General features: G+C 41.0%; 1 protein-coding gene across 3 annotated transcripts in view; it reads left to right on the top strand.

The window, feature by feature from the left end:
• Nucleotides 1–25,714, top strand: part of LOC140894923 (multidrug resistance-associated protein 1) — a 71,862-nt gene that overhangs the window by 38,594 nt on the left and 7,554 nt on the right. For 2 of the 3 annotated variants that reach the window (XM_073303835.2, XM_073303844.2), the window contains exons 11-22: nt 50–116; nt 872–998; nt 3,033–3,209; nt 4,392–4,559; nt 6,183–6,369; nt 9,227–9,299; nt 9,852–9,912; nt 11,104–11,323; nt 11,897–12,051; nt 14,615–14,770; nt 23,843–24,042; nt 24,681–24,807. In XM_073303835.2, coding sequence (XP_073159936.1) covers nt 50–116; nt 872–998; nt 3,033–3,209; nt 4,392–4,559; nt 6,183–6,369; nt 9,227–9,299; nt 9,852–9,912; nt 11,104–11,323; nt 11,897–12,051; nt 14,615–14,770; nt 23,843–24,042; nt 24,681–24,807 — 1,718 coding nt within the window. The remainder of the gene's footprint in view (nt 1–49; nt 117–871; nt 999–3,032; nt 3,210–4,391; nt 4,560–6,182; nt 6,370–9,226; nt 9,300–9,851; nt 9,913–11,103; nt 11,324–11,896; nt 12,052–14,614; nt 14,771–23,842; nt 24,043–24,680; nt 24,808–25,714) is intronic. The other variant, XM_073303853.2, reaches the window with a different exon arrangement.

Genomic DNA, 25,714 nt, shown 5'->3' with positions numbered 1-25,714 from the left:
TGAGGGGCTGCCTCTGTAACTTATTGTTGATTTCTCTTTATTGCAACAGATCATGCTGTGGGATTTATTGGTGCTTCTTTCCGATGGGAGAAGACTGGACCTTCAATCTTAAATAAGTAAGAATCAAGGTTTGTGAAGTAACTTTGAACAAGAATCTGTACAGGCATCACATTCTGCTAGGCGGAGTTTACATAGATCATGACATAACCGTCCACCTAGTGCAAGGTGCAGCACGTTGTGATGTCCCAGAACAGCGAGGTGGGAGACTGACTCCCCAGACCACAGTATCCCTCCGGATCTCCCCACTACTCAGGGAATGGAATAAACCCGTAACAGCGCATGCTTCCTGAGGTGCTGGCACTGCTATGTGACCAGAGCTGTCTTCTCCTATCACATTGCTACTCATGATGCAGGTAGCCAGAACAGAGACATGAAGGCACAAGATGGCCCAGTACCTCCGCACAGCTGCACAAGCTGGACCACTGAGCCCCCTGAAAGCATTTGTGAAAATAGCTACAAATCAAACAGGGTGTTTTTGTTTTCCTTTCGGAACTTACATGGTCTCTTACTGTTGTTAATCTTGTACTGTGTGGTGGCTTCCTACTGCACTGTTGCCCTGATTCTGCAATTGATAGTGTATGGTGAATTTTTAACATGCAGAGAGACACTACAGTCTCCTTAAGTCCATAGCTTTTCAGGGTTCTAGAGTATGCTCTAGTCACAGGTATCCAAACTGAAATATTCACCTCCCCAGTCACAGTGGAGTAGGCTGTATTTTTGCCGTTTAGTGTCCACTAAAGAGGATTCTACTCTGTACACAGTACAGTGTTTATAGAGGATTACTGTTGTTTGTCTTCCTAAATGTTTCCAGTTTGAACATGAAGATCCCAGAAGGCTCTTTAGTTGCTGTGGTGGGGCAGGTTGGATCTGGAAAGTCATCTCTCCTTTCTGCTATTCTTGGAGAAATGAACAAGTTTGAAGGAACAGTCCAGAGAAAAGTAAAGTTGATTTTGTTTCTTGTATCCACAGTTATATTATTACAATATGACTGTTTTATAGAGGATGGTTTATTTGTGAATATAATAAAATATATTGACAATGGAAGCATTTCTTTTAGTATGCTGACCATTGGATTCTTTGAAAAAATGGCTTGGTGGCATTCATGTTACTTGTCAAGTTAACTGATTCGCAGCCACCTACTCTAAAACTAATATGATTTAGTTTTCATAAACCTATAATTATTTATATTTATAATTATTGATTGCAAAAATCCTTAGGATTAAGGTCATGCATCAAGCCTACACATCCTACAGTGGCTGGTTTAGAAGAGTGATACAACCGTAACTCATTTGGAGCAGTGATATAGTTTTGCAGGAGATAGTCAGCCATTTCACAATGGCTTACACATAGAAAGGAGAGAAAACATTTAAATGGGGGAAAGTGAGTTGTGGACAGAGATGGAAGGAAGTTCATTCTGCCCCTCTCAATGATAACAGCTCCCTTGGCATAAACTCTTTCTGTGGTTGAACAGAGTGAGGAAATTGTCCAAGTGCCCATCACAATAAAATAGAATTTAAAGAGGCTTATATTAGGCTAAAACAGCTAAGCAGAAAGATAACCTCTCAACATAGCCCACACTAATAATAATACTTATCATACCAAACACTGTAAATAAATTAACCAATCACCATAATACTGATAAATGCAGAGTTGTCAAGTAACTCCTGAGTTTGAGTCACTTTGGAGTAAGATTAGAATTTGTTAGTCCCTTTCTTCCATTCCTATGTAAATCCGCTAGACCATATTGCCTTTCACTAATGTTTAAATAAAGAGGGGTCTGAAGTCTCTTGCTAATTTACAGCAAGCGAATCAATTTAGTACATTTTAGTGGAAATAAAAAACAACAACAACAAAAGTGAGGGGGAGCCTCTTTGGGACAGGGAACTATATAGAGCAGGGATTGGCAGCCTTTGGCACGTGCCCGTCAGGGAAATCCGCTGGCTGGCCGGGACGGTTTATTTACCTGCAGCGTCCGCAGGTTTGGCCTATCGCAGCTCCCACTGACTGCGGTTCGCCATTCCAGGCCAATGGGGGCTGCAGGAAGTGGCGTGGGCTGAGGGATGTGGGGGCTGCTGCTTCCCGCAGCCCCCTTTGGCCTGGAATGGTGAACCACTGCCAGTGGGAGCTGCAATCGGCCGAACCTGCAGATGCGGCAGGTAAACAAACCAGCCTGGCCCGTCAGCGGATTTCCCTGATGAGCCGCGTGCCAAAGGTTGCCAATTCCTGATATAGAGTAAGCTACTGAAGAGTTAGTATGGATTCATTGGGTGGAGGATGATGTCAATGAATCTCATCATATTTCTTAATAAAATTAATAGATTTTCATAGATTTATGCATTTAAGTCAGAAGGATCCACTATGATCATATAGTCAGGAGCTTTTAAAATCATCACTCCTGTCCCATAAAACCATGTTAGTTTCTAGTGTTGACATTTTTATCTAGCTGGATCATCAGTGGTACATAAAGGCAGTGTGTAACTAACCACAGGAGTTTCCAGAATTAAGCAGTACTTCACCTTGTTGTTCTAATTGAGCAATGCTTCAAAACTGGCTTTACATTAAAAACCGCAAATTAAACCAAAATATAATCTTCCTATATTTGCCACGTACTAACTACAGGTCCAGTTTTGCTACCTTTAAGTGCACTGAGTAATACCTTAGGATGCAAGAAGTCCTATTGCTCTCAATGAGGCTACTCAATGAGTAAGATTTTACTCAATTCGTGTAAGGGTGACAGTATAGTGTGCACATGCCCTCATAACATGCACAGTATTTCAGCCAGTATCTTCAACAGCTTGGTTTGGAACATTTGACTTTTTAGAATTCTAACAGTTTGACTATGCTAATGTTTTAGAAGTAATAACCAATGACTTTACTTTGAAATATAATTTGAACAGCAGATGTTCTTAAAATGCTATCTTACCACATGTAGAACTGTCCAAATGAGAGTGTTGCCTTTTCTCTTTATTTAGGGTTCAGTGGCTTATGTTTCCCAGCAGGCCTGGATGCAGAATTCCATTTTGCAAGAAAATATTCTCTTTGGCTCAGATCTGAACAGGCCATATTATGAGAGGGTTTTGGAAGCCTGCGCTCTACTACCAGATTTGGAGCAGTTACCAAATAGGGATCAAACGGAGATTGGAGAAAGGGTGAGAACTTGAAAAATCACATGCAGTCACTCAGCTGAGCTGTAGTTCACAATGTCTTCCAAATGCATTTAGTTTGCTAAGGCTATGTCTACACTACATTGCCTTCAGCAAAATTTATGTCACTTAGTGGTGTGAATATTCCACTCCCCTGAGTGACCTAAATTACGCCAGCATAAGCACTAGTGTGCACAGCGCTATGGCGGCAGGAGAACTTCTCCTGCCAACATAACTACTGCCACATGTTGAGGGTGGATTAATTGTGTTAACGGAGAGCTCTCTCCCGTCAGCATAGAGAGACTACATGAGAGATCTTACAGCTGTGCCGCTGCAACCTCTCTAGTGTAGACGTAGTTTAATTGACATTAAACATGAAAAATACTAGAAAGACCTAACTCTGCCCCAAATGAAATCAGTGGGAACAGAGTTAGGCCAATGCTGGTTGCTTCTGAAAACCCCCCTCCCTTGTCCATAATATTGCTCTCCCCTCTCTACCCCTTTTCCCAGCTTGTGCGCAAACACGCGGATACTTCGCCTATCACAAATCACTCTTGTTTTTTCAAAGGTTACGTATGTTTGTCACAAAGCAGATGTACTGTATAAAATACATTCATATCCTTTTCTAGTCCTAAGCTTGGGAGTTTGCTAGAGCTCCTGTATGGAAGTTAGTGAGAGAACCAGAATGGAAAAGTTTAATTGTAAACTCTTTCAAATAAAGCTAAGTGGACATTTGTAAAACTCTAAGGGGATTTATAGCCACTTCCAAAGAGTTCCTCTTTTGAAGTAAAGCTGTGTCCCTACTTTCATGCTCTATGGTTGACTTACAACAGCAGTTTTAAGCTGTAAACAATTACTTTTAACCCTATAACCTTCAAGAAGAATGGAAAATAAATTATATACATATATTAAAACTACCACAAATATGTTTCATATGTGGTATCTCCTCTTGAAGTGATTTACACAGTCTATTTTCACTTAGTGGTATAGTGTAACTGATAGGAGCTAGACATGCTGCTTGAGAATGACAGTATCTTCCGTCCGATGATGTGAGCTGTAGCTCACGAAAGCTTATGCTCAAATAAATTTGTTAGTCTCTAAGGTGCCACAAGTACTCCTTTTCTTTTTTAGTAAATCATGTGTATCTCTTTTGACTGGTTTGATCTAATAATGCTTTTATTTTCCTAGGGAGTGAATATAAGTGTGGGGCAGAAGCAGAGAGTGAGTCTAGCTAGAGCTGTTTACAGCAATGCTGACCTGTATCTTCTGGATGACCCCTTGTCTGCTGTAGATGTACATGTTGGAAAGCATCTTTTTGAGAAGCTGATTGGGCCCTCAGGGCTCTTAAAAAACAAGGTAAATAAATCAGTCTTCACATAGTACAACAGGCAAATTGAAAATCTTGAATCGTGTCTGAGTGGGCTTGTTATATATGGTAAAAAGAGGGAGCACCTTGTTAAATAAGAAGCCCTGCTGATTATACTATTTGAATCATATCAAGCAGTCTTATGAACACAGACACAATTAACACTTAACCTGGGCTGACCTGGAAGTGTGAAAGGGTACAACTACACTGCAATAAAAAACCTGTGGCACCGAGTTTCAGCATCCAGGGCAACTAACTCAGGCTCGCGGGCCTCAGGGATAAAAAGCACAGTGTAAAAGTTTGGGCTGGGGCTGGAGCCCAGGCTCTGAGCCCCATCTTCCTTGTGCGGTTTCAGAGCTTGGCCTCCAGCCTGAGCCCAAATGTCTTCACTGCACTTTTTAGCCCCTTGAGCCCGAGTCAGCTGACCGGCCAAAGAGGGTCTTTTATTGCAGTACAGATGTACCCATACAGTCTCAGAGAGTCATATAATATTTCGGCTTCCAACTTGGCCCTTGCTCGTTAGTTGACAGAGATTTTAAGAGTGCCGTGGATTCTATCTGTGAGGAGGGAGGAAGGGCCTTGTGGTCACCATTGATCCTTCACCTGGCTGAAAGGGGGGCTGAAGGTTCACAGGTTCTAAGGCCAGAAGGACCCACTGTGATCATCTAGTTATCCTGCATCAGACACAGGCCATAGAACTTCCCCAAAATTCCTATTTGAATTACAACATATCTTTTAAAAAAACTGCTCATGATGGAGAATCCACCACAACCCTTGGGAAGTTGTTCCAATGGTTAGTTATACCACAACCTGTCCCCATTAAAAACTTGCACCTTATTTCCAGTTTGAATTTGTCTAGATTCAACTTCCAAATGTACTTGATAGGAAGTTGCATCCAATGTTAGTGGCAAAAAGGTTTTCTGGTGACCAAAGGAATCCCTGAGGAAGAGTGGGCAGGGGATGGAGTTTTCTCATCTAAAATTTGTTAAAGATTCAAATATCTTGGTGAAAAGTAACTTTCCACAATATTACTGATTTATGCAGATTATTTACTGCTAGCTGATGTCTATGGAATTCATGAATTGGTGGAAGTGGAGATGTTCCTCTTTTTACTTCCCTCTTAACCTTCTCTTCTTCACCTGCTTTATTGGTAATAAACACCTGAAAAAGGAGGTTCCAGTACTGAAAACACTAGTAGTGACAGATGCCTAAACAAGATGAACAGGGCTGCTATCAACATAGATATGGTACTAGGTTGTATTTAGAGGGACTCTTACCAAGAAACTCGAGCTTTCATGATCTTCTGTTATCATTAAAAATGAGCACTTCCCTAATTCTAAAGTATTTTTATTTGTAAGGCTGATACAACATGCCTTAAGAACCATGTGTGCAACAGCAGTATAATAATGTGTACTTTGATCATTACTTAGTTTATTGTAATATGTAACAATGGTAACAATTTCTTCAAATCTATTTGGTTGCTTTAAAGAAGGAGCTAGATAAATTCCTAAGACAATTCCATATGCAACTCTCCTTTTTTAAAAACTCCCTTGTACTGTTAGTATACACTTCATTTTCATATGGTAAAAAATAAAACGTTTTGTGTTTTTCAGACGCGTATTTTAGTGACCCATAACCTGACACTCCTGCCTCAGACAGACGTTATAATTGTAATGGAAGATGGCAGGATAGCGCACATGGGGACCTACCAAGAGCTGCTCTCAGAAAGACCTAACTTTGCTGAGCTCCTTCAAGTCTTCAGTGCAGAAAATAAAAGTGAAGAAACACCTCAAATGAAAAGTGAGCACATATAGTATTTTTTAATATACCATGTTTTCCGAAAACCTAGTTTTACCTTTCTACATCAATTGCTAAGAAAATATTTTTCCTTTAGGGGATTGAATAGCACAAGGATTTGGTAAAAGAAGCTTTCACCTTTCTATCACTTGTTTGAATTCAGGCAGGTCTAGATACTGAGATTCCAAGTTATAAACTGGAATAAAATTCAGGCACTATTGGAATAATAAGTCATTGACTTCAGGCACCTAAAGGCCCTCCTGTGACCAGGCCCTGTGTGAATATAAGTAATTCCTGGAACAGGAAACTGCCACATAGTTCCATGATTTTTCTGCCTATGCTTTTTTGTCCTGTTAACTCCTAATTGACTTTAGTCAAAGATTCATTTTGGTGTATCTGACACTTCAATAATTCTGACTTTTATAGTCATTTTTAGTTATTACAGTAATACCTGCTGGTACATCACCAATCTACATGGTGTTACATTAGAAACTCCCCTCCATTTCCATAAGTTTGTGGAACATGTTATGGAGAAGTATGGCATAGGAATTGTCAACCTGAGAGCATTTCTCTTCCTCTCACAAATATACAAAGAAAGTGTCCTGCACTTTTCAGAGGGATGTTTAGGCTTAACATTTTATCTAGCTGACAACTCTTTCAGTGTTGCTGGGAAACATTTCACATGGAAAGTTTCTGAATTTATTGTTTGTTTGGTTTTTTTAATGTATTGCTCTAGTGCTGAGAAACAAACAATTCCTTGTTTTGTATCTCCTATTTCTGTATAGTAGTAAAAGATTTAAGGGTGGCAATATTGCAACAGAAAAGCCTCAAAAACAGACTCCAAGGAGAAACTACTGAGCTTGCATTAATATGCAAACTAGATACCATTAACTTGGGTTTGAATAGAGACTGGGAGTGGCTGGGTCATTACACATATTGAATCTATTTCCCCATGTTAAGTATCCTCATACCTCCTTGTCAACTGTCTAAATGGGCCATTTTGATTATCACTACAAAAGTTTTTTTCTCCTGCTGATAATAGCTCATCTTAATTAATTAGCTTCTCACAGTTTGTATGGCAACTTCCACCTTCTCTGTATGTGTGTGTATATATCTATATATCTATATATCTATATCTTCTTACTATATGTTCCATTCTATGCATCCGATGAAGTGGGCTGTAGCCCACGAAAGCTTATGCTAACATGGCTGCTACTCTGAAACTAGTTAAACAATGTATTCTCAGATTGCAAATGATGCTGCTACTGTGTAAATTGACATGTTTTTTGGTTAGCAAGGCCTCTATGGGTAATCATATATTTATGAAAAATAGTGGGATGGAAGCAAATCAGTTTTTGCATAATGAAATAGGCCAGATTCAACAGAGAGATTATTGCCAAACTTCAAAGGGGACACTCCTGGCAACTGTAAGTAAAGATAATTAACACACAAACTTTAAAAAACAACTACTATATATTACAGAGATAGAATATACAAATAGATATACAGACATATTACAGATATATATATATATTATATCAGTCTGTGTGTGTGTGTATATATGTGTGTGTGTGTGTATATATATATATATATACACACACACACACCCCTAGAGGTTTGCCAAGTAGGCAGGCCTCACTTTACCAGTTCCCAGTAACTGTTGCGGTCTTGGTGTCAGTCTGTTTCCCTCTAACTGTGTCTCCCCCTGCTTGAAGGAATGTGTCGTTTTCCATCTAGTTCAGTCATGTGTTCCCAAGTTTGACCTTTTTTGACAAACTAGTCCAGTTGACTTAGTGGGGGGCGAGAGGTAGGACATCAAAGTGAATGGCTCTTGCATCGTCTCTTAAGTGTTGGTAGAAAGGTAACTTTCTAATGCCATTGTTCTGCTTCCTGCTTGTTTTCCCTGCAGCCTGCTTGTGAATGATATGTGATCTGCTGTTATATTTCATTAATATTGTATGGTCTGTTAGATTGTTATGTCATTTTCTGTCATGATTACAAGGGGTCAACAGCACATATGCAGGAAAATGGACAATAGCTTCAGATAGTCCCATACAGTGATACTTAAAGGACAATGCAGGTGTTATTTGCTTTCAAATTTTACCTCTGACCATGCTGAGTTGAACAGACCGGTTAGCAGCTACAGGACAGGGGATCCACCCAACTTTGGCGTGGATAAAAGGACAGTCCCTGAAGAACTGAGGGGAGAGGCAATCTGCCGGGGACCAGACTGAATACCAGGCCTCAGAGGTTAGGGTGTCTGGGTTAAGATAGTCCTACTTATGCCTTTAGGTAAGATAGATATATGTGTAGACCATCTGTTGTGTTAAAACCCCATTTCTCTGTTTATGCTTTGTTCCTACTATTGGGCTTAAACAATACTTCTGTTTTGAAAAGGCTATTCGGAGTCACTGTATTCACCTACTGGTCACAGGGATCCTGAAGTGCACAAGGCTTGTAGGTAGTTGAACACAGCTGGGTCTGCTGAGTAACTAGGGTTAGTACACAGGGGTGTTGTACCCTGGGAAACTATTCTGAAAGTGGAAAAATTGCAGGATTGCATTCTTTGAGACGTGAAGGTACGGGTCTGTCACCTGAAAAGGTTCACTCAGGCTAAAGAGGGGGTCAAAAGTGCAGCTGGCCCTGAACTCTGATACTGATATTAATTTAAACCAACATATTCATACAGTAAACATCCCAATAACCAGGTCAGTATACAGTATTCATATATAGTTATAGAGCAGCCCCACTTCCACTTCACCTACATTCTCTCCTTTTTATTCCTCGCTTCTTAATTATTGCAGCTGTCTGAACAAACTATAAAGACTCGAAAAAAGTATTTTCCATTTTTTCACTATAGTGTCTTCTTTAAAGAAAGAGAGTCAAAAAGGCAATACTCTGCCTCAAAAAGAGCTCCAGGGGCAGAAAAACAGGTGAGTACTGAAAGCAAGTAGTACATAGCCAGGATCCGATTTGGGGAGGGTAATTGATGTGATACTAGAACTAGTCCAGCCTTAGGGAGTGCACAGTGCAAGATTTGGGTGCAAATCTGGGCTAGGGGAGGGGCTTCTTGCATCATCTCCATCTGTTCATAAGCAACATAAGAATATGGCTTTGTTTTTTCTTTGCACTCATGCTGCTCTCTCACATTGGTTTGGTTTGCTTTTTTGTGTACATCAGATTGCCTCTATATTCTGTTTGATAGCTGAGTAAATTCCTAGGGGCGGATATCTATTTGCAAGTTTGTAAAGCACTGTGTGCACTTAAGACACTGCATCAATCGTGGTTATTGTGTCTGGATACGCTAACATTTTAATGATAAAAAGGAAGGGCTTGGAAATACGCTGTGGCATTTTCAAGGAAGAGGAATTCACAGACCTTTAAGTTCACTGTTTTTTGTTCAAGATTAATTCTGTGTATGTGTTTTTCTTGATGTTTAACTTCATATTTACGATTAAAATACATTTTAAAATTGTTATTTTTAGTTCTTCCTTTGAACAAACCAAAGCATTCTCAATGAAGAAAGAAAATGTTGCTACTGGCAGTGTAAGCATTAGCTAAATTACCTTTGTAGTTTTCTATATACATGTAATGTATTAAAGTAATTATAGGCAGGGCTGGTAGCGCCACCGATTAAGATTTCCTGACATTGCCCATTATAAGACTCAGTTTTCAGTTATTGGTAGCTTTGCCAAACATTAACCATTTGGGCTGAAATTTTCCATACTAGGTGCCTGCCTCAAGGTGAATATTTTGGGAAAAATTCAGCCAAATAGTTCAGCTGTTTCTGAGCTCAGCGCTAGAGAAAAACATGTTTTGCCTGTGTTAAAAATAATTCTGGTGACCCCTTCTTTGAAAAGTTCTAATGCCTCCATGTTTTGGAGCCAGGGCTTGAAATTTGGCAAGAGGGTGGCCTTTGTGTCAGGGATTTGTTTTTTGCGATCACTGTGAAAATCTGCCCATATTTGGTCAAGTTATAAGCCTCTGAAAATCATGTTAAGTAGTCTGGAAAATCAGGTCTGAGATGTCTCAAATTAGGCACAGAAAACGATTGGATGCTTTTGAGCTGAATCTTACTGTGCCTCAACTTTCAGTCTGTAAAATGGAGATGATGCCCTGAGTGTCATCAAAATTAATTAATAAATATTTGTGTAGTACTCAGATACTATAATGACGAGCATTATAGGAAAGACCATGAGAAAAATTCATAATTCTGTATTCAGAGTAGGGTTTGAATAGCATGAAGTAAATAAGGTCAACAGCACACATTGTTTAGTGAAACGAAAACTAATAATGAATAATTGCTTATTAAGTAAGCATCATCAATCCTGTGCACTTGAATGAGACTAGGGTCCTATTGAAAAGAGTAGTATGTGATCATGTAATTAATTATTGTACTATGATGCATTTGAAGAAAGGGGGCAAGTTATAGGTGATTAAGCAACCTTTATTCTGGCATTTCCTAACATTTTTAGGCTTGAGTTTGTAATCTTAATGTTCTTTTTAATGTTGTGTGTAGCATATATTAAAAGTATCCCACCCTGTACAGCTGACAAATTTGTATTATAAGGGGGAAAATAGATTTTTGGAGATCCAAAATATGACTGCATGTGATTAAATTATTAGATTTCATTATTTATATGAATGTCTGAAGAAATTAGTGTATTCAGTTCATTTACTGTAATTTGTCTTTCACGGTGACATTTTTAGTAACTCCTGTGCTTTTCTTGTATTTAGATGTCAATGTCAGTTATTTTGAAATACCTGCAAGCGTTTGGATGGCTATGGGTGTGGCTAACCCTAGCAGCTTACTTGGGACAAAATGCAGTAGCCGTAGGACAAAATCTGTGGCTTAGCACCTGGTCAGCAGAAGAAGAAAAAAATAAGGATCACACAGAGTGGAAACACTTAAGAAACAACAAACTGGGTATCTATGGGCTTTTGGGATTCATACAAGGTAAGCCTAAGCATACAAGACTTTATTTTCTCTGTATTTGCAAAGCTTAGTTACCTGGGGTTCTTTTACATTCTGTTAAATCTGTAATGGAGACTGGAGATTGGGGTAATACAAAGACAAACTATATTGGTAATTCTGTAATCAGAGGTGTGTATAGCAGCAGAATAGAATCACTTCACATTTGGTCGAGGGGAGTGGCAGGGAGAAAGGATCAAGCTAGGGAGCTGTAAAGTGAAGGAATTATTGAAAAGGCAGATTAGACTAATTTGTAAAATGACTGTCCTTGGAACTAAGTCAATGTTGTATGAACAAGTGCACATTTTAGCTAATGAGGTGTTACTATTTTTTGTGAGGTTAGATGTCAGTGTCCATGTCACAGCTAGTGTTAACAGGAATCATACGCACTTGCTAATGGTAGGCTAGACTTGCTTATGAAGGGGTAAGATGTGAACAGATGCATACGTAAAACAAAACTTTATAGTGGGCCTACCAGGCTGAAGTGTAATCCGTTTAGAAGAGGAAAAAAACCACCAGTCATTATTTTATTTATTTATGTATTCATTTATTCTTAAGGTCTTCTGGTCTGCTATGGTGCATATGTGCTTACTCGGGGATCCCTCTGTGCTTCTCGGACATTGCATAATCACATGTTAGCCAACGTGCTGCACCTTCCCCTCCAGTATTTTGAAACTAATCCAGTAGGTCAGATCATCAATAGATTCACAAAGGTAAAGGAAAAACATGTCCACATTTTTTAGAAAATATACTGCAAAGAACTACAACTTTAATGCCATCTAATGCTTTTAAAAATCAAAGAGTAATACCAGATGCTAGACATCAGTTTCAGTATAGAAAGAAGCCTTCACAAATGCCACAGAATACTTTCCTGCAAAAACCACCAGTAGCTTTTATCAACTGAAGCCCTTTAATATTATTGCCCATGGTCACTGGGCGTGCATACCTCAGAGCACAGTCCTGCAAACTTGAGGTGTTAAGCTGAGTTGAGCTCAGTCTGGTTGTGACAAGTTACCCCCTTAGGATGCCATCTGATGTGCTGAGATACCACTGAGTCTGCCTGTTTTGCTAGCCTGGGCACCCCTTTTACCTGTCTTGCTGAGCCAGGCTATTAAGTCTCCTCCAGCACTCACACAGGCAGGGCCACACCCAACTGCAGAATGAAACAGACACTCAGATCAGTTCTGGGAAGGCTCATCTTAAGGCACTTGCCCCAGCACTCAGGTGTCCACCTCCCTTGGAGTGCAGACCCAAAGGTAAATTTTGAAATCCTCCTCCTCCCTCTGTGGAGGAAGGTATGCACAGCCTCTTATCCCCCCCTCAGTTATGAATTGCACAAACTGGGTTATATTATAAGTGAGAAATAAGTTTATTAACTACAGAAGGTGGATTTTAAGTGAATATAAGAGATGACAGACAGAACAAAGCAGATTACTAAGAAAATAAAACAAAACACACAAGCTAAGCTTGTTTCACTAAAGAAATTGGTTACAAAGAGTAATTTCTCACCCTAGATATTGTTGTCGGCAGATTAGAGAAAGTCTTGAAAGGTAGCTACACTGGTCTGTAGCTTGAGACTTCAGATATTATTACCCACAAGCTAGATGCCCTTTCAGCTTAGGCTTAACCCTTCTCCCCCAAGTTTAGTTCTTGCTTCCAGGCATTTTTCAGTGTCTCTCTGGGTGCGGAGGCAGAGAAGAAACATGATGATGTCACTCCCCTGCCTTATATAGCTCTTGTGTATGGCGGGAACCCTTTGTCTCCAAGTGGAAGAACACTGGCATTACAAGGGGTGGGTCCAGTACCAGGTGACTCAGCCTCATGTCTCTGCAGGGCTGTGGCAACCATTACTCATAGGCTGTCTGGAGCATCCACAGGAAGACTAAGCTCTTTCACAGTTCATTGTCTCTGCTAATGGCCCATTAGCCCTGTCTGGCTTTTCCATTGTTGTACCTGAAGGGCTGGTTGGGGGTGACACCCAAAGTAACACATTTTGAAATACAGATACATAGTTAATATTCCTAACTTCAGATACAGAAATGATACTGGCATACAAATTGGATAATCACATTCAGTAAATCATAACCTTTCCAATTATATCTTACATGCGCCATCTGGCATAAAGTATATCTCAGTTATGTCATTCATATCATAAGCATATTTTCATAAAGAATATGAAGTGAAATGTCCCACTGATATTAAAAGATTATAATTTTTATATCTTGCTAATGCATTGCTACTTGATATAAAAGATTACAGACAAACTATGTTGAATGAACACTAAGGTGTGAAATTCAAGCTCTCAAAGTTAGGATCCCCCCAATCCCCACCCAATACCTCTTTCAATGCACAGAATGGACAGTGCTCAGGGAATGACCTTTCTTAACTTTTGAGTGCATGACTTTGCAACCTTAACATTTGTAATGTTTATTTTTTGTATATAACATCTTATGTTTTTTTAAAAACAAAAGAATTCTATTTCATATAACTATAATGCTGCCCGTTCCTCTCATAAACATAGTTTGAACCCACAAGCTTCAGCACTGCCCATATACATCTGCTACTTGAGCTAAAGGATGATGTGCAATTACTGGTAGGCTGCTATCTTCTGTGGACTGGACCCAAGGAGGATGCATATTGCACTGAAACAGACATCATAACCATGTACTTAGATTTGGTAGCTTCTTTCTGAAAGACAGTGTGGCTAAGTAAATGAGACTTGGATCTGCCTTTTGAGAATCAGGGTTTTGCTCCCAGCTTTTATAACCTCTCAGTGGGTTATGAGGCCTTGATTAATAATACAGATTATAAAAGGAACAGAAATAACAGGAGTGAATAGAAAAGTTGAGAGTTGAATTCATGGTTTCTGGTTCCCAGTCTTGTATGCCTTCTCTTGCCTAATAGTATTTTGAGAGGGGAAAGCAGCAATAGCTGCCACTATGAATTTGTCTGTGGCAGTTCAGTTGAGTGCGTTAAGCTTTAGAGCATACTCACCAACTATGGAACAGTCTGATATTTTAGCAACAAGCCTCTAACATCTACTGAACAAAGTTCAGATGGGAAAAGGGGAGTAATTCTATCTATTTGTAGTAATAGACAGACTACAATATGTTAAATTAGTCTGTCATATGTCACCAGAACTTTTCCCCCAATAATTTTTGCTGCAGTAAAAGGATTTGGGTTGTTGGAGTTCAGAGTCTAAGGACAGTTTCTTGAGAAATGTCTACAGTTTTAGTAAGGAGACATTAAAACTAATTTTTGTGTGTAATATCACAGGACATGTTTATCATTGATCTACGCTTCCATTACTATTTACGGACCTGGTTAAACTGTACACTAGATGTTATTGGAACCATTCTAGTAATCATATCTGCTTCACCTCTCTTCATACTGGTAGTTATTCCCCTTGGATACCTGTATTTTATTATCCAAGTAAGTTGCTTAAATTTTTACAATAAGAGATATGTATTTTCCGTGTGAGAGAGAGAGAGACTAAAACAAAATCATCATTAAGCATTGTTTAAAACAATTGGGTGTAAATTTCAAATCTTGCCTGAAAAGTCAAAGTAGAAACCTAAAACTTATATTTTAGTATTCTGCCACCCAAATCTTTGCCTCCCTGCCCACACACACACTTTTTAAAGCTGACTCCTAAAAATATCCTCCGGCTTCTCTCAAGTATACAGAGTAGTCAAATACATTTTGACTGTTTCCTACAGTAATGCCCAGGGTGGATTTGATTTACATCACTAGTCAGGAAGACTCGATTTAATCATGGATGTCTATATAAAAGTGCATTCTTGTTGGTTGTTACAACCTTAATACATATTCTTCACAACTCAGAGATAGATGAGACCCAAACTGGGTCTCTTTTATGGCCTGCTGCCATTATAGGTTTTCCCTCTAGTGAGAGAATGGTATAGTAGATCTCAAATCAATGAAGGCTCTATTCTGCCCCCAACAATCTTCTGTTCGTTGATCTTTATGAAACTTTGCACATTTAGAGAGAGGTAAGGGACTAACTCTGTGTATACAAATTTGCAGAGGGACAATAGGGTTGAGGTCCGTTATTTCTCACATCTATATATGTCATAAATATAAAGGGAAGGGTAAACCCCTTTGAAATCCCTCCTGGCCAGGGGAAAGCTCCTCTCACCTGTAAAGGGTTAAGAAGCTAAAGGTAACCTCGCTGGCACCTGACCAAAATGACCAATGAGGAGACAAGATACTTTCAAAAGCTGGGAGGAGGGAGAGAAACAAAGGGTCTGGGTCTGTCTGTAGTCGTCTTGGCCAGGGACAGAACAGGAATGGAGTCTTAGAACTTTTAGTAAGTAATCTAGCTAGGTATGTGTTAGATTATGATTTCTTTAAATGGCTGAGAAAAGAATTGTGCTGAATAGAATAACTATTTCTGTCTGTGTATCTTTTTTGTAACTTAAGGTTTTGCCTAGAGGGGTTCTCTATGTTTTGAATCTAATTACCCTGTAAGATATCTACCATCCTGATTTTACAGGGGGGATTTCTTTATTTCTATTTACTTCTATTTTTTATTAAAAGTCTTCTTGTAAAACACTGAATGCTTTTTCATTGTTCTCAGATCCAAGGGTTTGGGTCTGTGGTCACCTATGCAAATTGGTGAGGCTTTTTATCCAACATTTCCCAGGAAAAGGGGGGTGCAAGTGTTGGGAGGATTGTTCAGTGTTCTTAAGATCCAAGGGTCTGGATCTGTAGTCACCTAGGCAAATTGGTGAGGCTTTTTACCAAACCTTGTCCAGGAAGTGGGGTGCAAGGTTTTGGGAAGTATTTTGGGGGGAAGGACGCGTCCAAACAGCTCTTCCCCAGTAACCAGTATTAGTTTGGTGGTGGTAGCGGCCAGTCCAAGGTGTAATATTTTGTACCTTGGGGGGAAGTTTTGACCTAAGCTGGTAAAGATAAGCTTAGGAGGTTTTTCATGCAGGTCCCCACATCTGTACCCTAGAGTTCAGAGTGGGGGAGGAACCGTGACATGGTGGCACAGTGGTGGGATTAACCTGAAATCATTTTGAGATCCAGTTGAGATTTTTTGAACTAGAAATACAGATTTTAAAAAGGAATTTTTAGGAAGTCCAGAAGCAGCTTTGAAACTGAAAGCAGCTTGGTTTCTCTCTGCTTTGTGGCCAAGCAGAGACAAAAGGGGATTATCTTGTGAATTGCAGGTTTTCTTTGCCTGGAGGCAGGGTACTTAACTCCTGCAGGGAAATTCACAGTCTTCCAACCCAGAGGTTTTTTTTTCTTTTCTTCCTAAAAGTAAATAGGGGGTGTGTGCTCTACCCATTTGCCTGGAGACAAAAGTGGCAGGGTTTTTTTTAGGATTTTGATTTTTTTTTTGTTTTACAAGGAGCACAGGTTTGAAAAGAAATTTTTTTTTCTTTGGGCTGGGTAAGCAGGTTCCCAAGTAGTTTGAGGTTTTTTGCTTTAATTTGGGCCCAGAGCAGAGACAAGGGAATTGTCTTTTTCTGTAGGCTGACAATCACTATCAGAGAATAGGTATTCTATTCCAGCACAGCAAAATTTTACAGCCAAGTTTTGTTTGTTTATTTCTAAACCTCGGGTGTAAAGTTAGTTAAAAACAGAGAGGTTAGAATGGCCAAATCCTCGGCTCGACTACAGCTGGAATTAGCCAAAATTCAGGCTGAGGAAAAACAAAGGGAACATGAAAGACAGATAGAACTCATGCGGCTGGAGAAGGAGGTACAGGAGGCTGCCCACAAGAGGGAAATGGAGGCGAGGAAGCATGTGGAGGAGATGGAGAGGATAAAGGCCCAGCAGAATATACCAACAAACCCTAGCAATCCTTCTCCAGGTACCACTTCCCATCCCAGAAAGTTCCCCACCTACAAGGCAGGTGATGATACTGAGGCCTTCTTAGAAAACTTCGAAAGGGCCTGCCTTGGGTACAACATCTCTACTGACCAATACATGGTAGAGCTGAGGCCGCAGCTCAGTGGACCCTTAGCTGAGGTGGCAGCTGAAATGCCTAAAGAACATATGAACAAGTATGAACTGTTTAAATCCAAGGCGAGAGTCAGAATGGGGATAACACCCGAGCAGTCTCGTCGGAGGTTCCGAGCCCTAGGGTGGAAACCAGACATGTCATTTACCCGACATGCCTACCACATTGTGAAACATTGGGATGCCTGGATATCAGGAGCAAGTGTTGAATCTCCAGTAAATTTGCCCTTCCTAATGCAAATGGAACAATTCTTAGAGGGTGTTCCTGAGGAAATAGAAAGATACATCCTAGATGGGAAACCCAAAACTGTAATCGAGGCAGGAGAGATTGGAGCCAGATGGGTGGAGGTGGCAGAGAAGAAGAAAACTGGTCGCAGTTGGAGCGGAGACCAGAAGGGACCACCCCAGACCACACCCTATTACCGGGGGCCGCCCAAAGCCCCACCTACCTCCCAAAGAACCCTCCAGACCCCTTATCGTCCCACCACCCCGTTCTCCAGCAACCCACCTCGCCCCGGTGACCCGTCAGCTGGACGATGTTTTAAATGTAACGAGCTGGGGCATGTAAAGGCCAACTGCCCCAAGAACCCCAACAGATTACAGTTCATTGCACCGGAATCACACCAGAGGTCCACAGGCCCAGATACCTCCCAGATACCCTTGGAGCGGAGGGAAACTGTGAGTGTGGGCGGGAAGAAGGTCACCGCGTGGAGGGACACCGGAGCACAAGTGTCAGCTATCCATGCTTCCTTAGTGGACCCCAATTTAATCAACCCAGAGATCCAAGTGACGATTCAACCCTTCAAGTCCAACTCTTTCAATTTGCCTACAGCCAAGTTGCCTGTCCAGTACAAGGGCTGGTCAGGAATGTGGACTTTTGCAGTCTATGATGATTATCCCATCCCCATGCTGTTGGGGGAAGACTTGGCCAATCACGTGAAGCAGGCCAAGAGGGTGGGAACGGTCACCCGCAGCCAGGCTAAACAAGCCGTGAGGCCTAGCTCTGTTCCGGAAACTTCTATCAGGGCCCGGTCAGAGGTGATGGACCCGGACCCCAGGCCAATGTCTGCAACAGCAGTAGTGGATCCAGTCCCAGAGACCCAGACGGAACCAGTCCCAGAACCGGAACCAGCCAAACAACCAACACCAGACCCCGTGCCAGCACTGAATCCAGTACTTGCAACCTCAACACCAGAGGGCCCCACCGAACCTGAACTGGCAGCAGCCGATAACCCTACACAAGAGGCTCAGCCGGAGCCTGAATCCCAACATAGTGCACCAGCGGAGAGCGGTTCACAGTCAACAGAAACAGCTCCATCCCCTATATCGCTTCCAGAGGGACCAAGCCTATGTCCCCAATCCAATGAGGAACTGATGTCTCCAGCATCAAGGGAACAGTTCCAGACCGAACAGGAAGCAGATGAAAGCCTCCAGAGAGCGTGGACGGCGGCACGGAGCAACCCACCGCCTCTCAGCTCTTCTAATCGATCCAGGTTTGTTGTAGAAAGAGGACTTTTATACAAGGAAACTCTTTCTGGGGGACACCAGGAAGACTGGCATCCTCAGAGACAGTTGGTAGTTCCAACTAAATACCGGGCCAAGCTCTTGAGCTTAGCCCATGATCACCCTAGTGGCCATGCTGGGGTGAACAGGACCAAAGACCGTTTGGGGGGGTCATTCCACTGGGAGGGAATGGGCAAGGATGTTTCTACCTATGTCCAGTCTTGTGAGGTGTGCCAAAGAGTGGGAAAACCCCAAGACCAGGTCAAAGCTCCTCTCCAGCCACTCCCCATCATTGAAGTTCCATTTCAGCGAGTAGCTGTGGATATTCTGGGTCCTTTTCCGAAAAAGACACCCAGAGGAAAGCAGTACATACTGACTTTCATGGATTTTGCCACCCGATGGCCGGAAGCAGTAGCTCTAAGCAACACCAGGGCTAAAAGTGTGTGCCAAGCACTAGCAGACATTTTTGCCAGGGTAGGTTGGCCCTCTGACATCCTCACAGATGCAGGGACTAATTTCCTGGCAGGAACTATGAAAAACCTTTGGGAAGCTCATGGGGTAAATCACTTGGTTGCCACTCCTTACCATCATCAAACAAATGGCATGGTGGAGAAGTTTAATGGAACTTTGGGGGCCATGATACGTAAATTCGTAAATGAGCACTCCAATGATTGGGACCTAGTATTGCAGCAGTTGCTCTTTGCCTACAGAGCTGTACCACATCCCAATTTAGGGTTTTCCCCATTTGAACTTGTATATGGCCGTGAGGTTAAGGGGCCATTGCAGTTGGTGAAGCAGCAATGGGAGGGATTTACACCTTCTCCAGGAACTAACATTCTGGACTTTGTAACCAACCTACAAAACACCATCCGAACCTCTTTAGCCCTTGCTAGAGAAAACTTACAGGATGCTCAAAAAGAGCAAAAAGCCTGGTATGATAAACATGCCAGAGAGCGTTCCTTCAAAGTAGGAGACCAGGTCATGGTCTTAAAGGCGCTCCAGGCCCATAAAATGGAAGCATCGTGGGAAGGGCCATTCGTGGTCCAGGAGCGCCTGGGAGCTGTTAATTATCTCATAGCATTCCCCACCTCCAACCGAAAGCCTAAGGTGTATCATATTAATTCTCTAAAGCCCTTTTATTCCAGAGAATTAAAGGTTTGTCAGTTTACAGCCCAGGGAGGAGACGACGCTGAGTGGCCTGAAGGTGTCTATTACGAAGGGAAATGTGCTGGTGGTGTGGAAGAGGTGAACCTCTCCATGACCCTTGGGCGTATGCAGCGACAGCAGATCCAGGAGCTGTGCACTAGCTACGCGCCAACGTTCTCAGCCACCCCAGGACTGACTGAACGGGCATACCACTCCATTGACACAGGTAATGCTCACCCAATTAGGGTCCACCCTTACCGGGTGTCTCCTCAAGCTAAAACTGCTATAGAACGGGAGATCCAGGATATGTTACAGATGGGTGTAATCCGCCCCTCTGAAAGTGCATGGGCATCTCCAGTGGTTCTAGTTCCCAAACCAGATGGGGAAATACGTTTTTGCGTGGACTACCGTAAGCTAAATGCTGTAACTCGCCCAGACAACTATCCAATGCCATGCACTGATGAACTATTAGAGAAACTGGGACGGGCCCAGTTCATCTCTACCTTGGACTTAACCAAGGGGTACTGGCAGGTACCGCTAGATGAATCTGCCAAGGAAAGATCAGCCTTCATCACACATCTCGGGCTGTATGAATTTAATGTACTCCCTTTCGGGCTGCGAAATGCACCCGCCACTTTCCAAAGACTTGTAGATGGTCTCCTAGCGGGATTAGGAGAATATGCAGTCGCCTACCTTGACGATGTGGCCATATTTTCGGATTCCTGGGCAGACCACCTGGAACATCTACAAAAAGTCCTTGAGCGCATAAGGGAGGCAGGACTAACTGTTAAGGCTAAGAAGTGTCAAATAGGCCTAAACAGAGTGACTTACCTTGGACACCAGGTGGGTCAAGGAACTATCAGCCCCCTACAGGCCAAAGTGGATGCTATCCAAAAGTGGCCTGTCCCAAAGTCAAAGAAACAGGTTCAGTCCTTCTTAGGCTTGGCCGGTTATTACAGACGATTTGTACCGCACTACAGCCAAATCGCTGCCCCACTGACAGACCTAACCAAAAAGAAACAGCCAAATGCTGTTCAGTGGACCGGAAAGTGTCAGAAGGCCTTTAACAAGCTTAAAGCGACACTCATGTCTGACCCTGTCCTAAGGGCCCCAGACTTTGACAAACCGTTCCTAGTAACCACAGATGCATCCGAGCGTGGTGTGGGAGCAGTTTTAATGCAGAAAGGACCTGATCAAGAATTCCACCCTGTAGTGTTTCTCAGCAAAAAACTGTCTGAGAGGGAAAGCAACTGGTCAGTCACTGAAAAAGAATGTTATGCCATTGTCTACGCTCTGGAAAAGCTACGCCCATATGTTTGGGGACGGCGTTTCCACCTGCAAACCGACCATGCTGCACTAAAGTGGCTTCACACCGTCAAAGAAACTAACAAAAAACTTCTTCGGTGGAGTTTAGCTCTCCAAGATTTTGATTTCGACATCCAACACATCTCAGGAGCTTCTAACAAAGTGGCTGATGCACTCTCCCGTGAAAGTTTCCCAGAATCAACTGGTTAAAATTGTCCTTGAGATGTGGAAAATATTGTTAGTCTTTATGTACTTGGTAGTATATTTAGAGGTGCATGTGTCTTATTAACTCTGTTTTCCTAGAGCTCCAGGAAGAAATCCCAGCCAGTGTTTCACCCTAGCTGAGATTTGGGGGGCGTATCATAAATATAAAGGGAAGGGTAAACCCCTTTGAAATCCCTCCTGGCCAGGGGAAAGCTCCTCTCACCTGTAAAGGGTTAAGAAGCTAAAGGTAACCTCGCTGGCACCTGACCAAAATGACCAATGAGGAGACAAGATACTTTCAAAAGCTGGGAGGAGGGAGAGAAACAAAGGGTCTGGGTCTGTCTGTAGTCGTCTTGGCCAGGGACAGAACAGGAATGGAGTCTTAGAACTTTTAGTAAGTAATCTAGCTAGGTATGTGTTAGATTATGATTTCTTTAAATGGCTGAGAAAAGAATTGTGCTGAATAGAATAACTATTTCTGTCTGTGTATCTTTTTTGTAACTTAAGGTTTTGCCTAGAGGGGTTCTCTATGTTTTGAATCTAATTACCCTGTAAGATATCTACCATCCTGATTTTACAGGGGGGATTTCTTTATTTCTATTTACTTCTATTTTTTATTAAAAGTCTTCTTGTAAAACACTGAATGCTTTTTCATTGTTCTAGATCCAAGGGTTTGGGTCTGTGGTCACCTATGCAAATTGGTGAGGCTTTTTATCCAACATTTCCCAGGAAAAGGGGGGTGCAAGTGTTGGGAGGATTGTTCAGTGTTCTTAAGATCCAAGGGTCTGGATCTGTAGTCACCTAGGCAAATTGGTGAGGCTTTTTACCAAACCTTGTCCAGGAAGTGGGGTGCAAGGTTTTGGGAAGTATTTTGGGGGGAAGGACGCGTCCAAACAGCTCTTCCCCAGTAACCAGTATTAGTTTGGTGGTGGTAGCGGCCAGTCCAAGGTGTAATATTTTGTACCTTGGGGGGAAGTTTTGACCTAAGCTGGTAAAGATAAGCTTAGGAGGTTTTTCATGCAGGTCCCCACATCTGTACCCTAGAGTTCAGAGTGGGGGAGGAACCGTGACAATATATTTATTTATTTATTTTAAAACATTTTTGCTGTTAACAAACATGTTATCTCTGGAGACACAAATACACAGTTTGAGAACTGCAAAACTAAGCATCTGTGATGGTATCTTCTAGACTTAGCCCTGAGTCCCATTGGGTAGATAGAAAGATTAACCTAAATAATCTATACAGAAGCCCCTGGAACCCATAAGATTGGGTCCCTAATCCATGAACTATTGGAACTCATTTACAAAACTTTTCTTAAACATTACATGAATATATTGTCTCATACTATAGAATTAGAATTTATAATCCCTGTTCCATGATAAGATATCTTTGAGCTATCATGTATTTTAATTAAAACTATCTTTAGATAGGTTTTTTCCTCAAAAAGTATTTTCAAGAAAAAACAATTTAAATTAAAAAAAACACGATTTTTTTTTAAATCCTTGATTTTTATCCACCATGGTAATGCCTGTATTTTTTAGTGACTTCCATTCTTTCCTGCCCATCTTTTTTTCTCTTGTAAGATATTATATTGTAGTCCCTCTAAGAAAACCAATAAAATTGTATGACAAAAGAATGGGCATGTGATATGGAAAGACAGAGAGTCAAAGCAAAAACTGAAGTAGGGTGTGTGCTACCCTGGGACAACACATGCAGATATTTGTAGCTTGCTTCAAGAAAATACATAGCACAGATATGAATTATAGCATTGAGGAACAGGAACTTAGAGAAATCCCTTAACTAAATTTCAACTGTCGTTTTAATGTGTCAGAAAAACTGTCCTTTGAAACATCGGCTTCCCTATCTCCGCTCAAGGCTCTGTTGATGTCAGACATGTTCATAATGTAGCATAATGTATATGCTAATAGATATAAATGAGGGAGCAGAGAGGCGATCAAGATTTGAGAATATACATAATTATACTGATGAAACTTAAGGTGGGGCCTTCATTTGAACATAAGTCAGGAAATTCCAGTGTAAAACTTAGTTCATCTCTTCAGAGGGTGTATGTTGCAACAGGAGTGATGGCAATTTTGGAAATGACACTACTCTTACTGCTAGCCCTCCCAGTAGTTTACATGCCTGGTTATTGCAATAAAGCACAGACATTGTCCACCCCTATGAATTAAAGAGAAATTTTTGAAAAGTTTTGTGCTAAAATTGTTTGAGTTTTTTTATTATGATATGAAAATAATCCACAAATTGTACTTGAAGTTTCAAAGCTGTGTGAAACTTTTTTTCCAACCCTTATAGTAACTTAGAATCTGCCTCTTTTGTATGTGTTGTTTCCTTAGCGATACTACATAGCTAGTTCACGACAAATCCGACGATTAGCTGGGGCATCACATTCTCCTGTGATCTCCCACTTCAGTGAAACTCTCTTAGGACTTTCTACAATCCGAGCATTTGGACACCAAGAAAGATTCATTAGACAAAACAAAGATGTGGTGAATGAGAACTTGGTTTGCTTTTACAACAATGTTATCTCAAACAGGTACTGTATTAACGATCTAGAATTTATAGAAGTTATGCACAGTGGGCCAAATCCTGATCCTGTTTAGATCAGTGGCTAAAATAATAAGCTTTGATGGGAGCAGGCTCGTTAAGAGATTAAAATAATCCTAAAATGTGTGTAAGCACTGTAACTTGTTCAGCACTCTTAGTACTGGCTTCCTGGTTTGTATCTAAGCAATAGGGTATGTCGTCCTCTGTGTGCAAGAATCCAATTAATTTATAGGAGATAGATATGCTTGCTCTGAGATGAGAATATTCTACAACAATGAAGTCTACTAACAGCTGCTGGAAGAGGAGAATTATAAACTGCCTTACTTATGGAGTTGCTGTCTATTTATATGGATTGGGGAGAAGTCTGGCCTAGCTGACAGCGCACTGGACTGTTCCAGCTCTGCCACTGGCCTATTGGGTAATCTTGGGCAAGTCACTTACCTGCTCTGTGCCTCAGTTTCCCCATCTGTAAAATGGAGATAATGATACTTACCTTCTTTGTAAAGCATGTTGATGAAAGGTGCTATAAGAGATAATTGTTGATATTTTACTATATCAATGTTCCATAATAAAATTTCTTTAGATAAATCCTTTTTTTTTTTTTTTCCCTGGCTACATTGACTACAGGTGGTTGGCTGTCAGGCTTGAGTTTTTAGGAAACCTGATGGTTTTCTTTGCTGCCTTGTTTGCAGTGCTGGCTGGAAATACAATTAATTCCTCTACAGTGGGTTTATCCATATCATATGCACTGAATGTAAGTTATGGTATAGTTTTGATGCTTCTACAATATTTCATATGGAAGGCAAGAATGATTGGGGTAAAATTTAGTAGGCCAAATTCTGCACAGTTACATCTGTGCAATTTTTAATCTCATGGATGTAACTGAGCAGAATGTACTATCACTACTATGTGTTTTTCTTTGAATTTACTCTAATTGTGGAAGTTTATGTATTATTAACAATTCAAATATTGATAGGTTTAAATGCAACAACAAAATATTGGAATATTGAAACAGAATTGTAAATATTAAACTTACTACACTGCATGGCTTACTTTTAGTATTTTGCTAGCTTGGAGAAGGGAAGTAGTCTAGTCAATTGCACTCGTGTTTTCAGATGCGTACTTTCTAGTTCTGGTGCACTAGCATAATGCTGAAATATTTAGGTTGCCATCATTGCAAGGAAGAGGTTGGTTTAAAAATGAGTTTTGTATTGGTATTGAAGTATTTAATGGAAACATTTCTACTGGCCTATTTTATTAAAAAAGAAAAAAAAAGTAGCATAATTGGGACCACATTTGACAAGCATGTCCCTTTTAATAAGGAGGGCTAGACCTATGTTGATTAATGGCTAGAGAGACAATAAACCCTTATGATTTAAAGAGTTTTAAAAACCCACACATCCACAATATCTTGACAGTTTGGTCCTATCACCTGTGTACTTTCCCGCTCTCTCTCACTCATCCTGTGGTCTAAAATTAAGAATGTATGTTCTTTGGGGTAAAGTACCATAGACATATATCACTATACCCATGAAGATGATACTGGCTACCACAAGACTTTATACCTGATAAGATCTGAATTCAATGTTCTGTGATTTCCCTGCAACAGATTGCATCAGCACAGGAAAGGGTATGTCATTTCTTTTATGCTTTAACACCAG

This window comes from Lepidochelys kempii, chromosome 1, assembly GCF_965140285.1.
Source record: "Lepidochelys kempii isolate rLepKem1 chromosome 1, rLepKem1.hap1, whole genome shotgun sequence".
NCBI classification, from domain to species: Eukaryota; Metazoa; Chordata; order Testudines; family Cheloniidae; genus Lepidochelys; species Lepidochelys kempii.
This window is presented reverse-complemented; position numbering and strand designations above follow the sequence as displayed.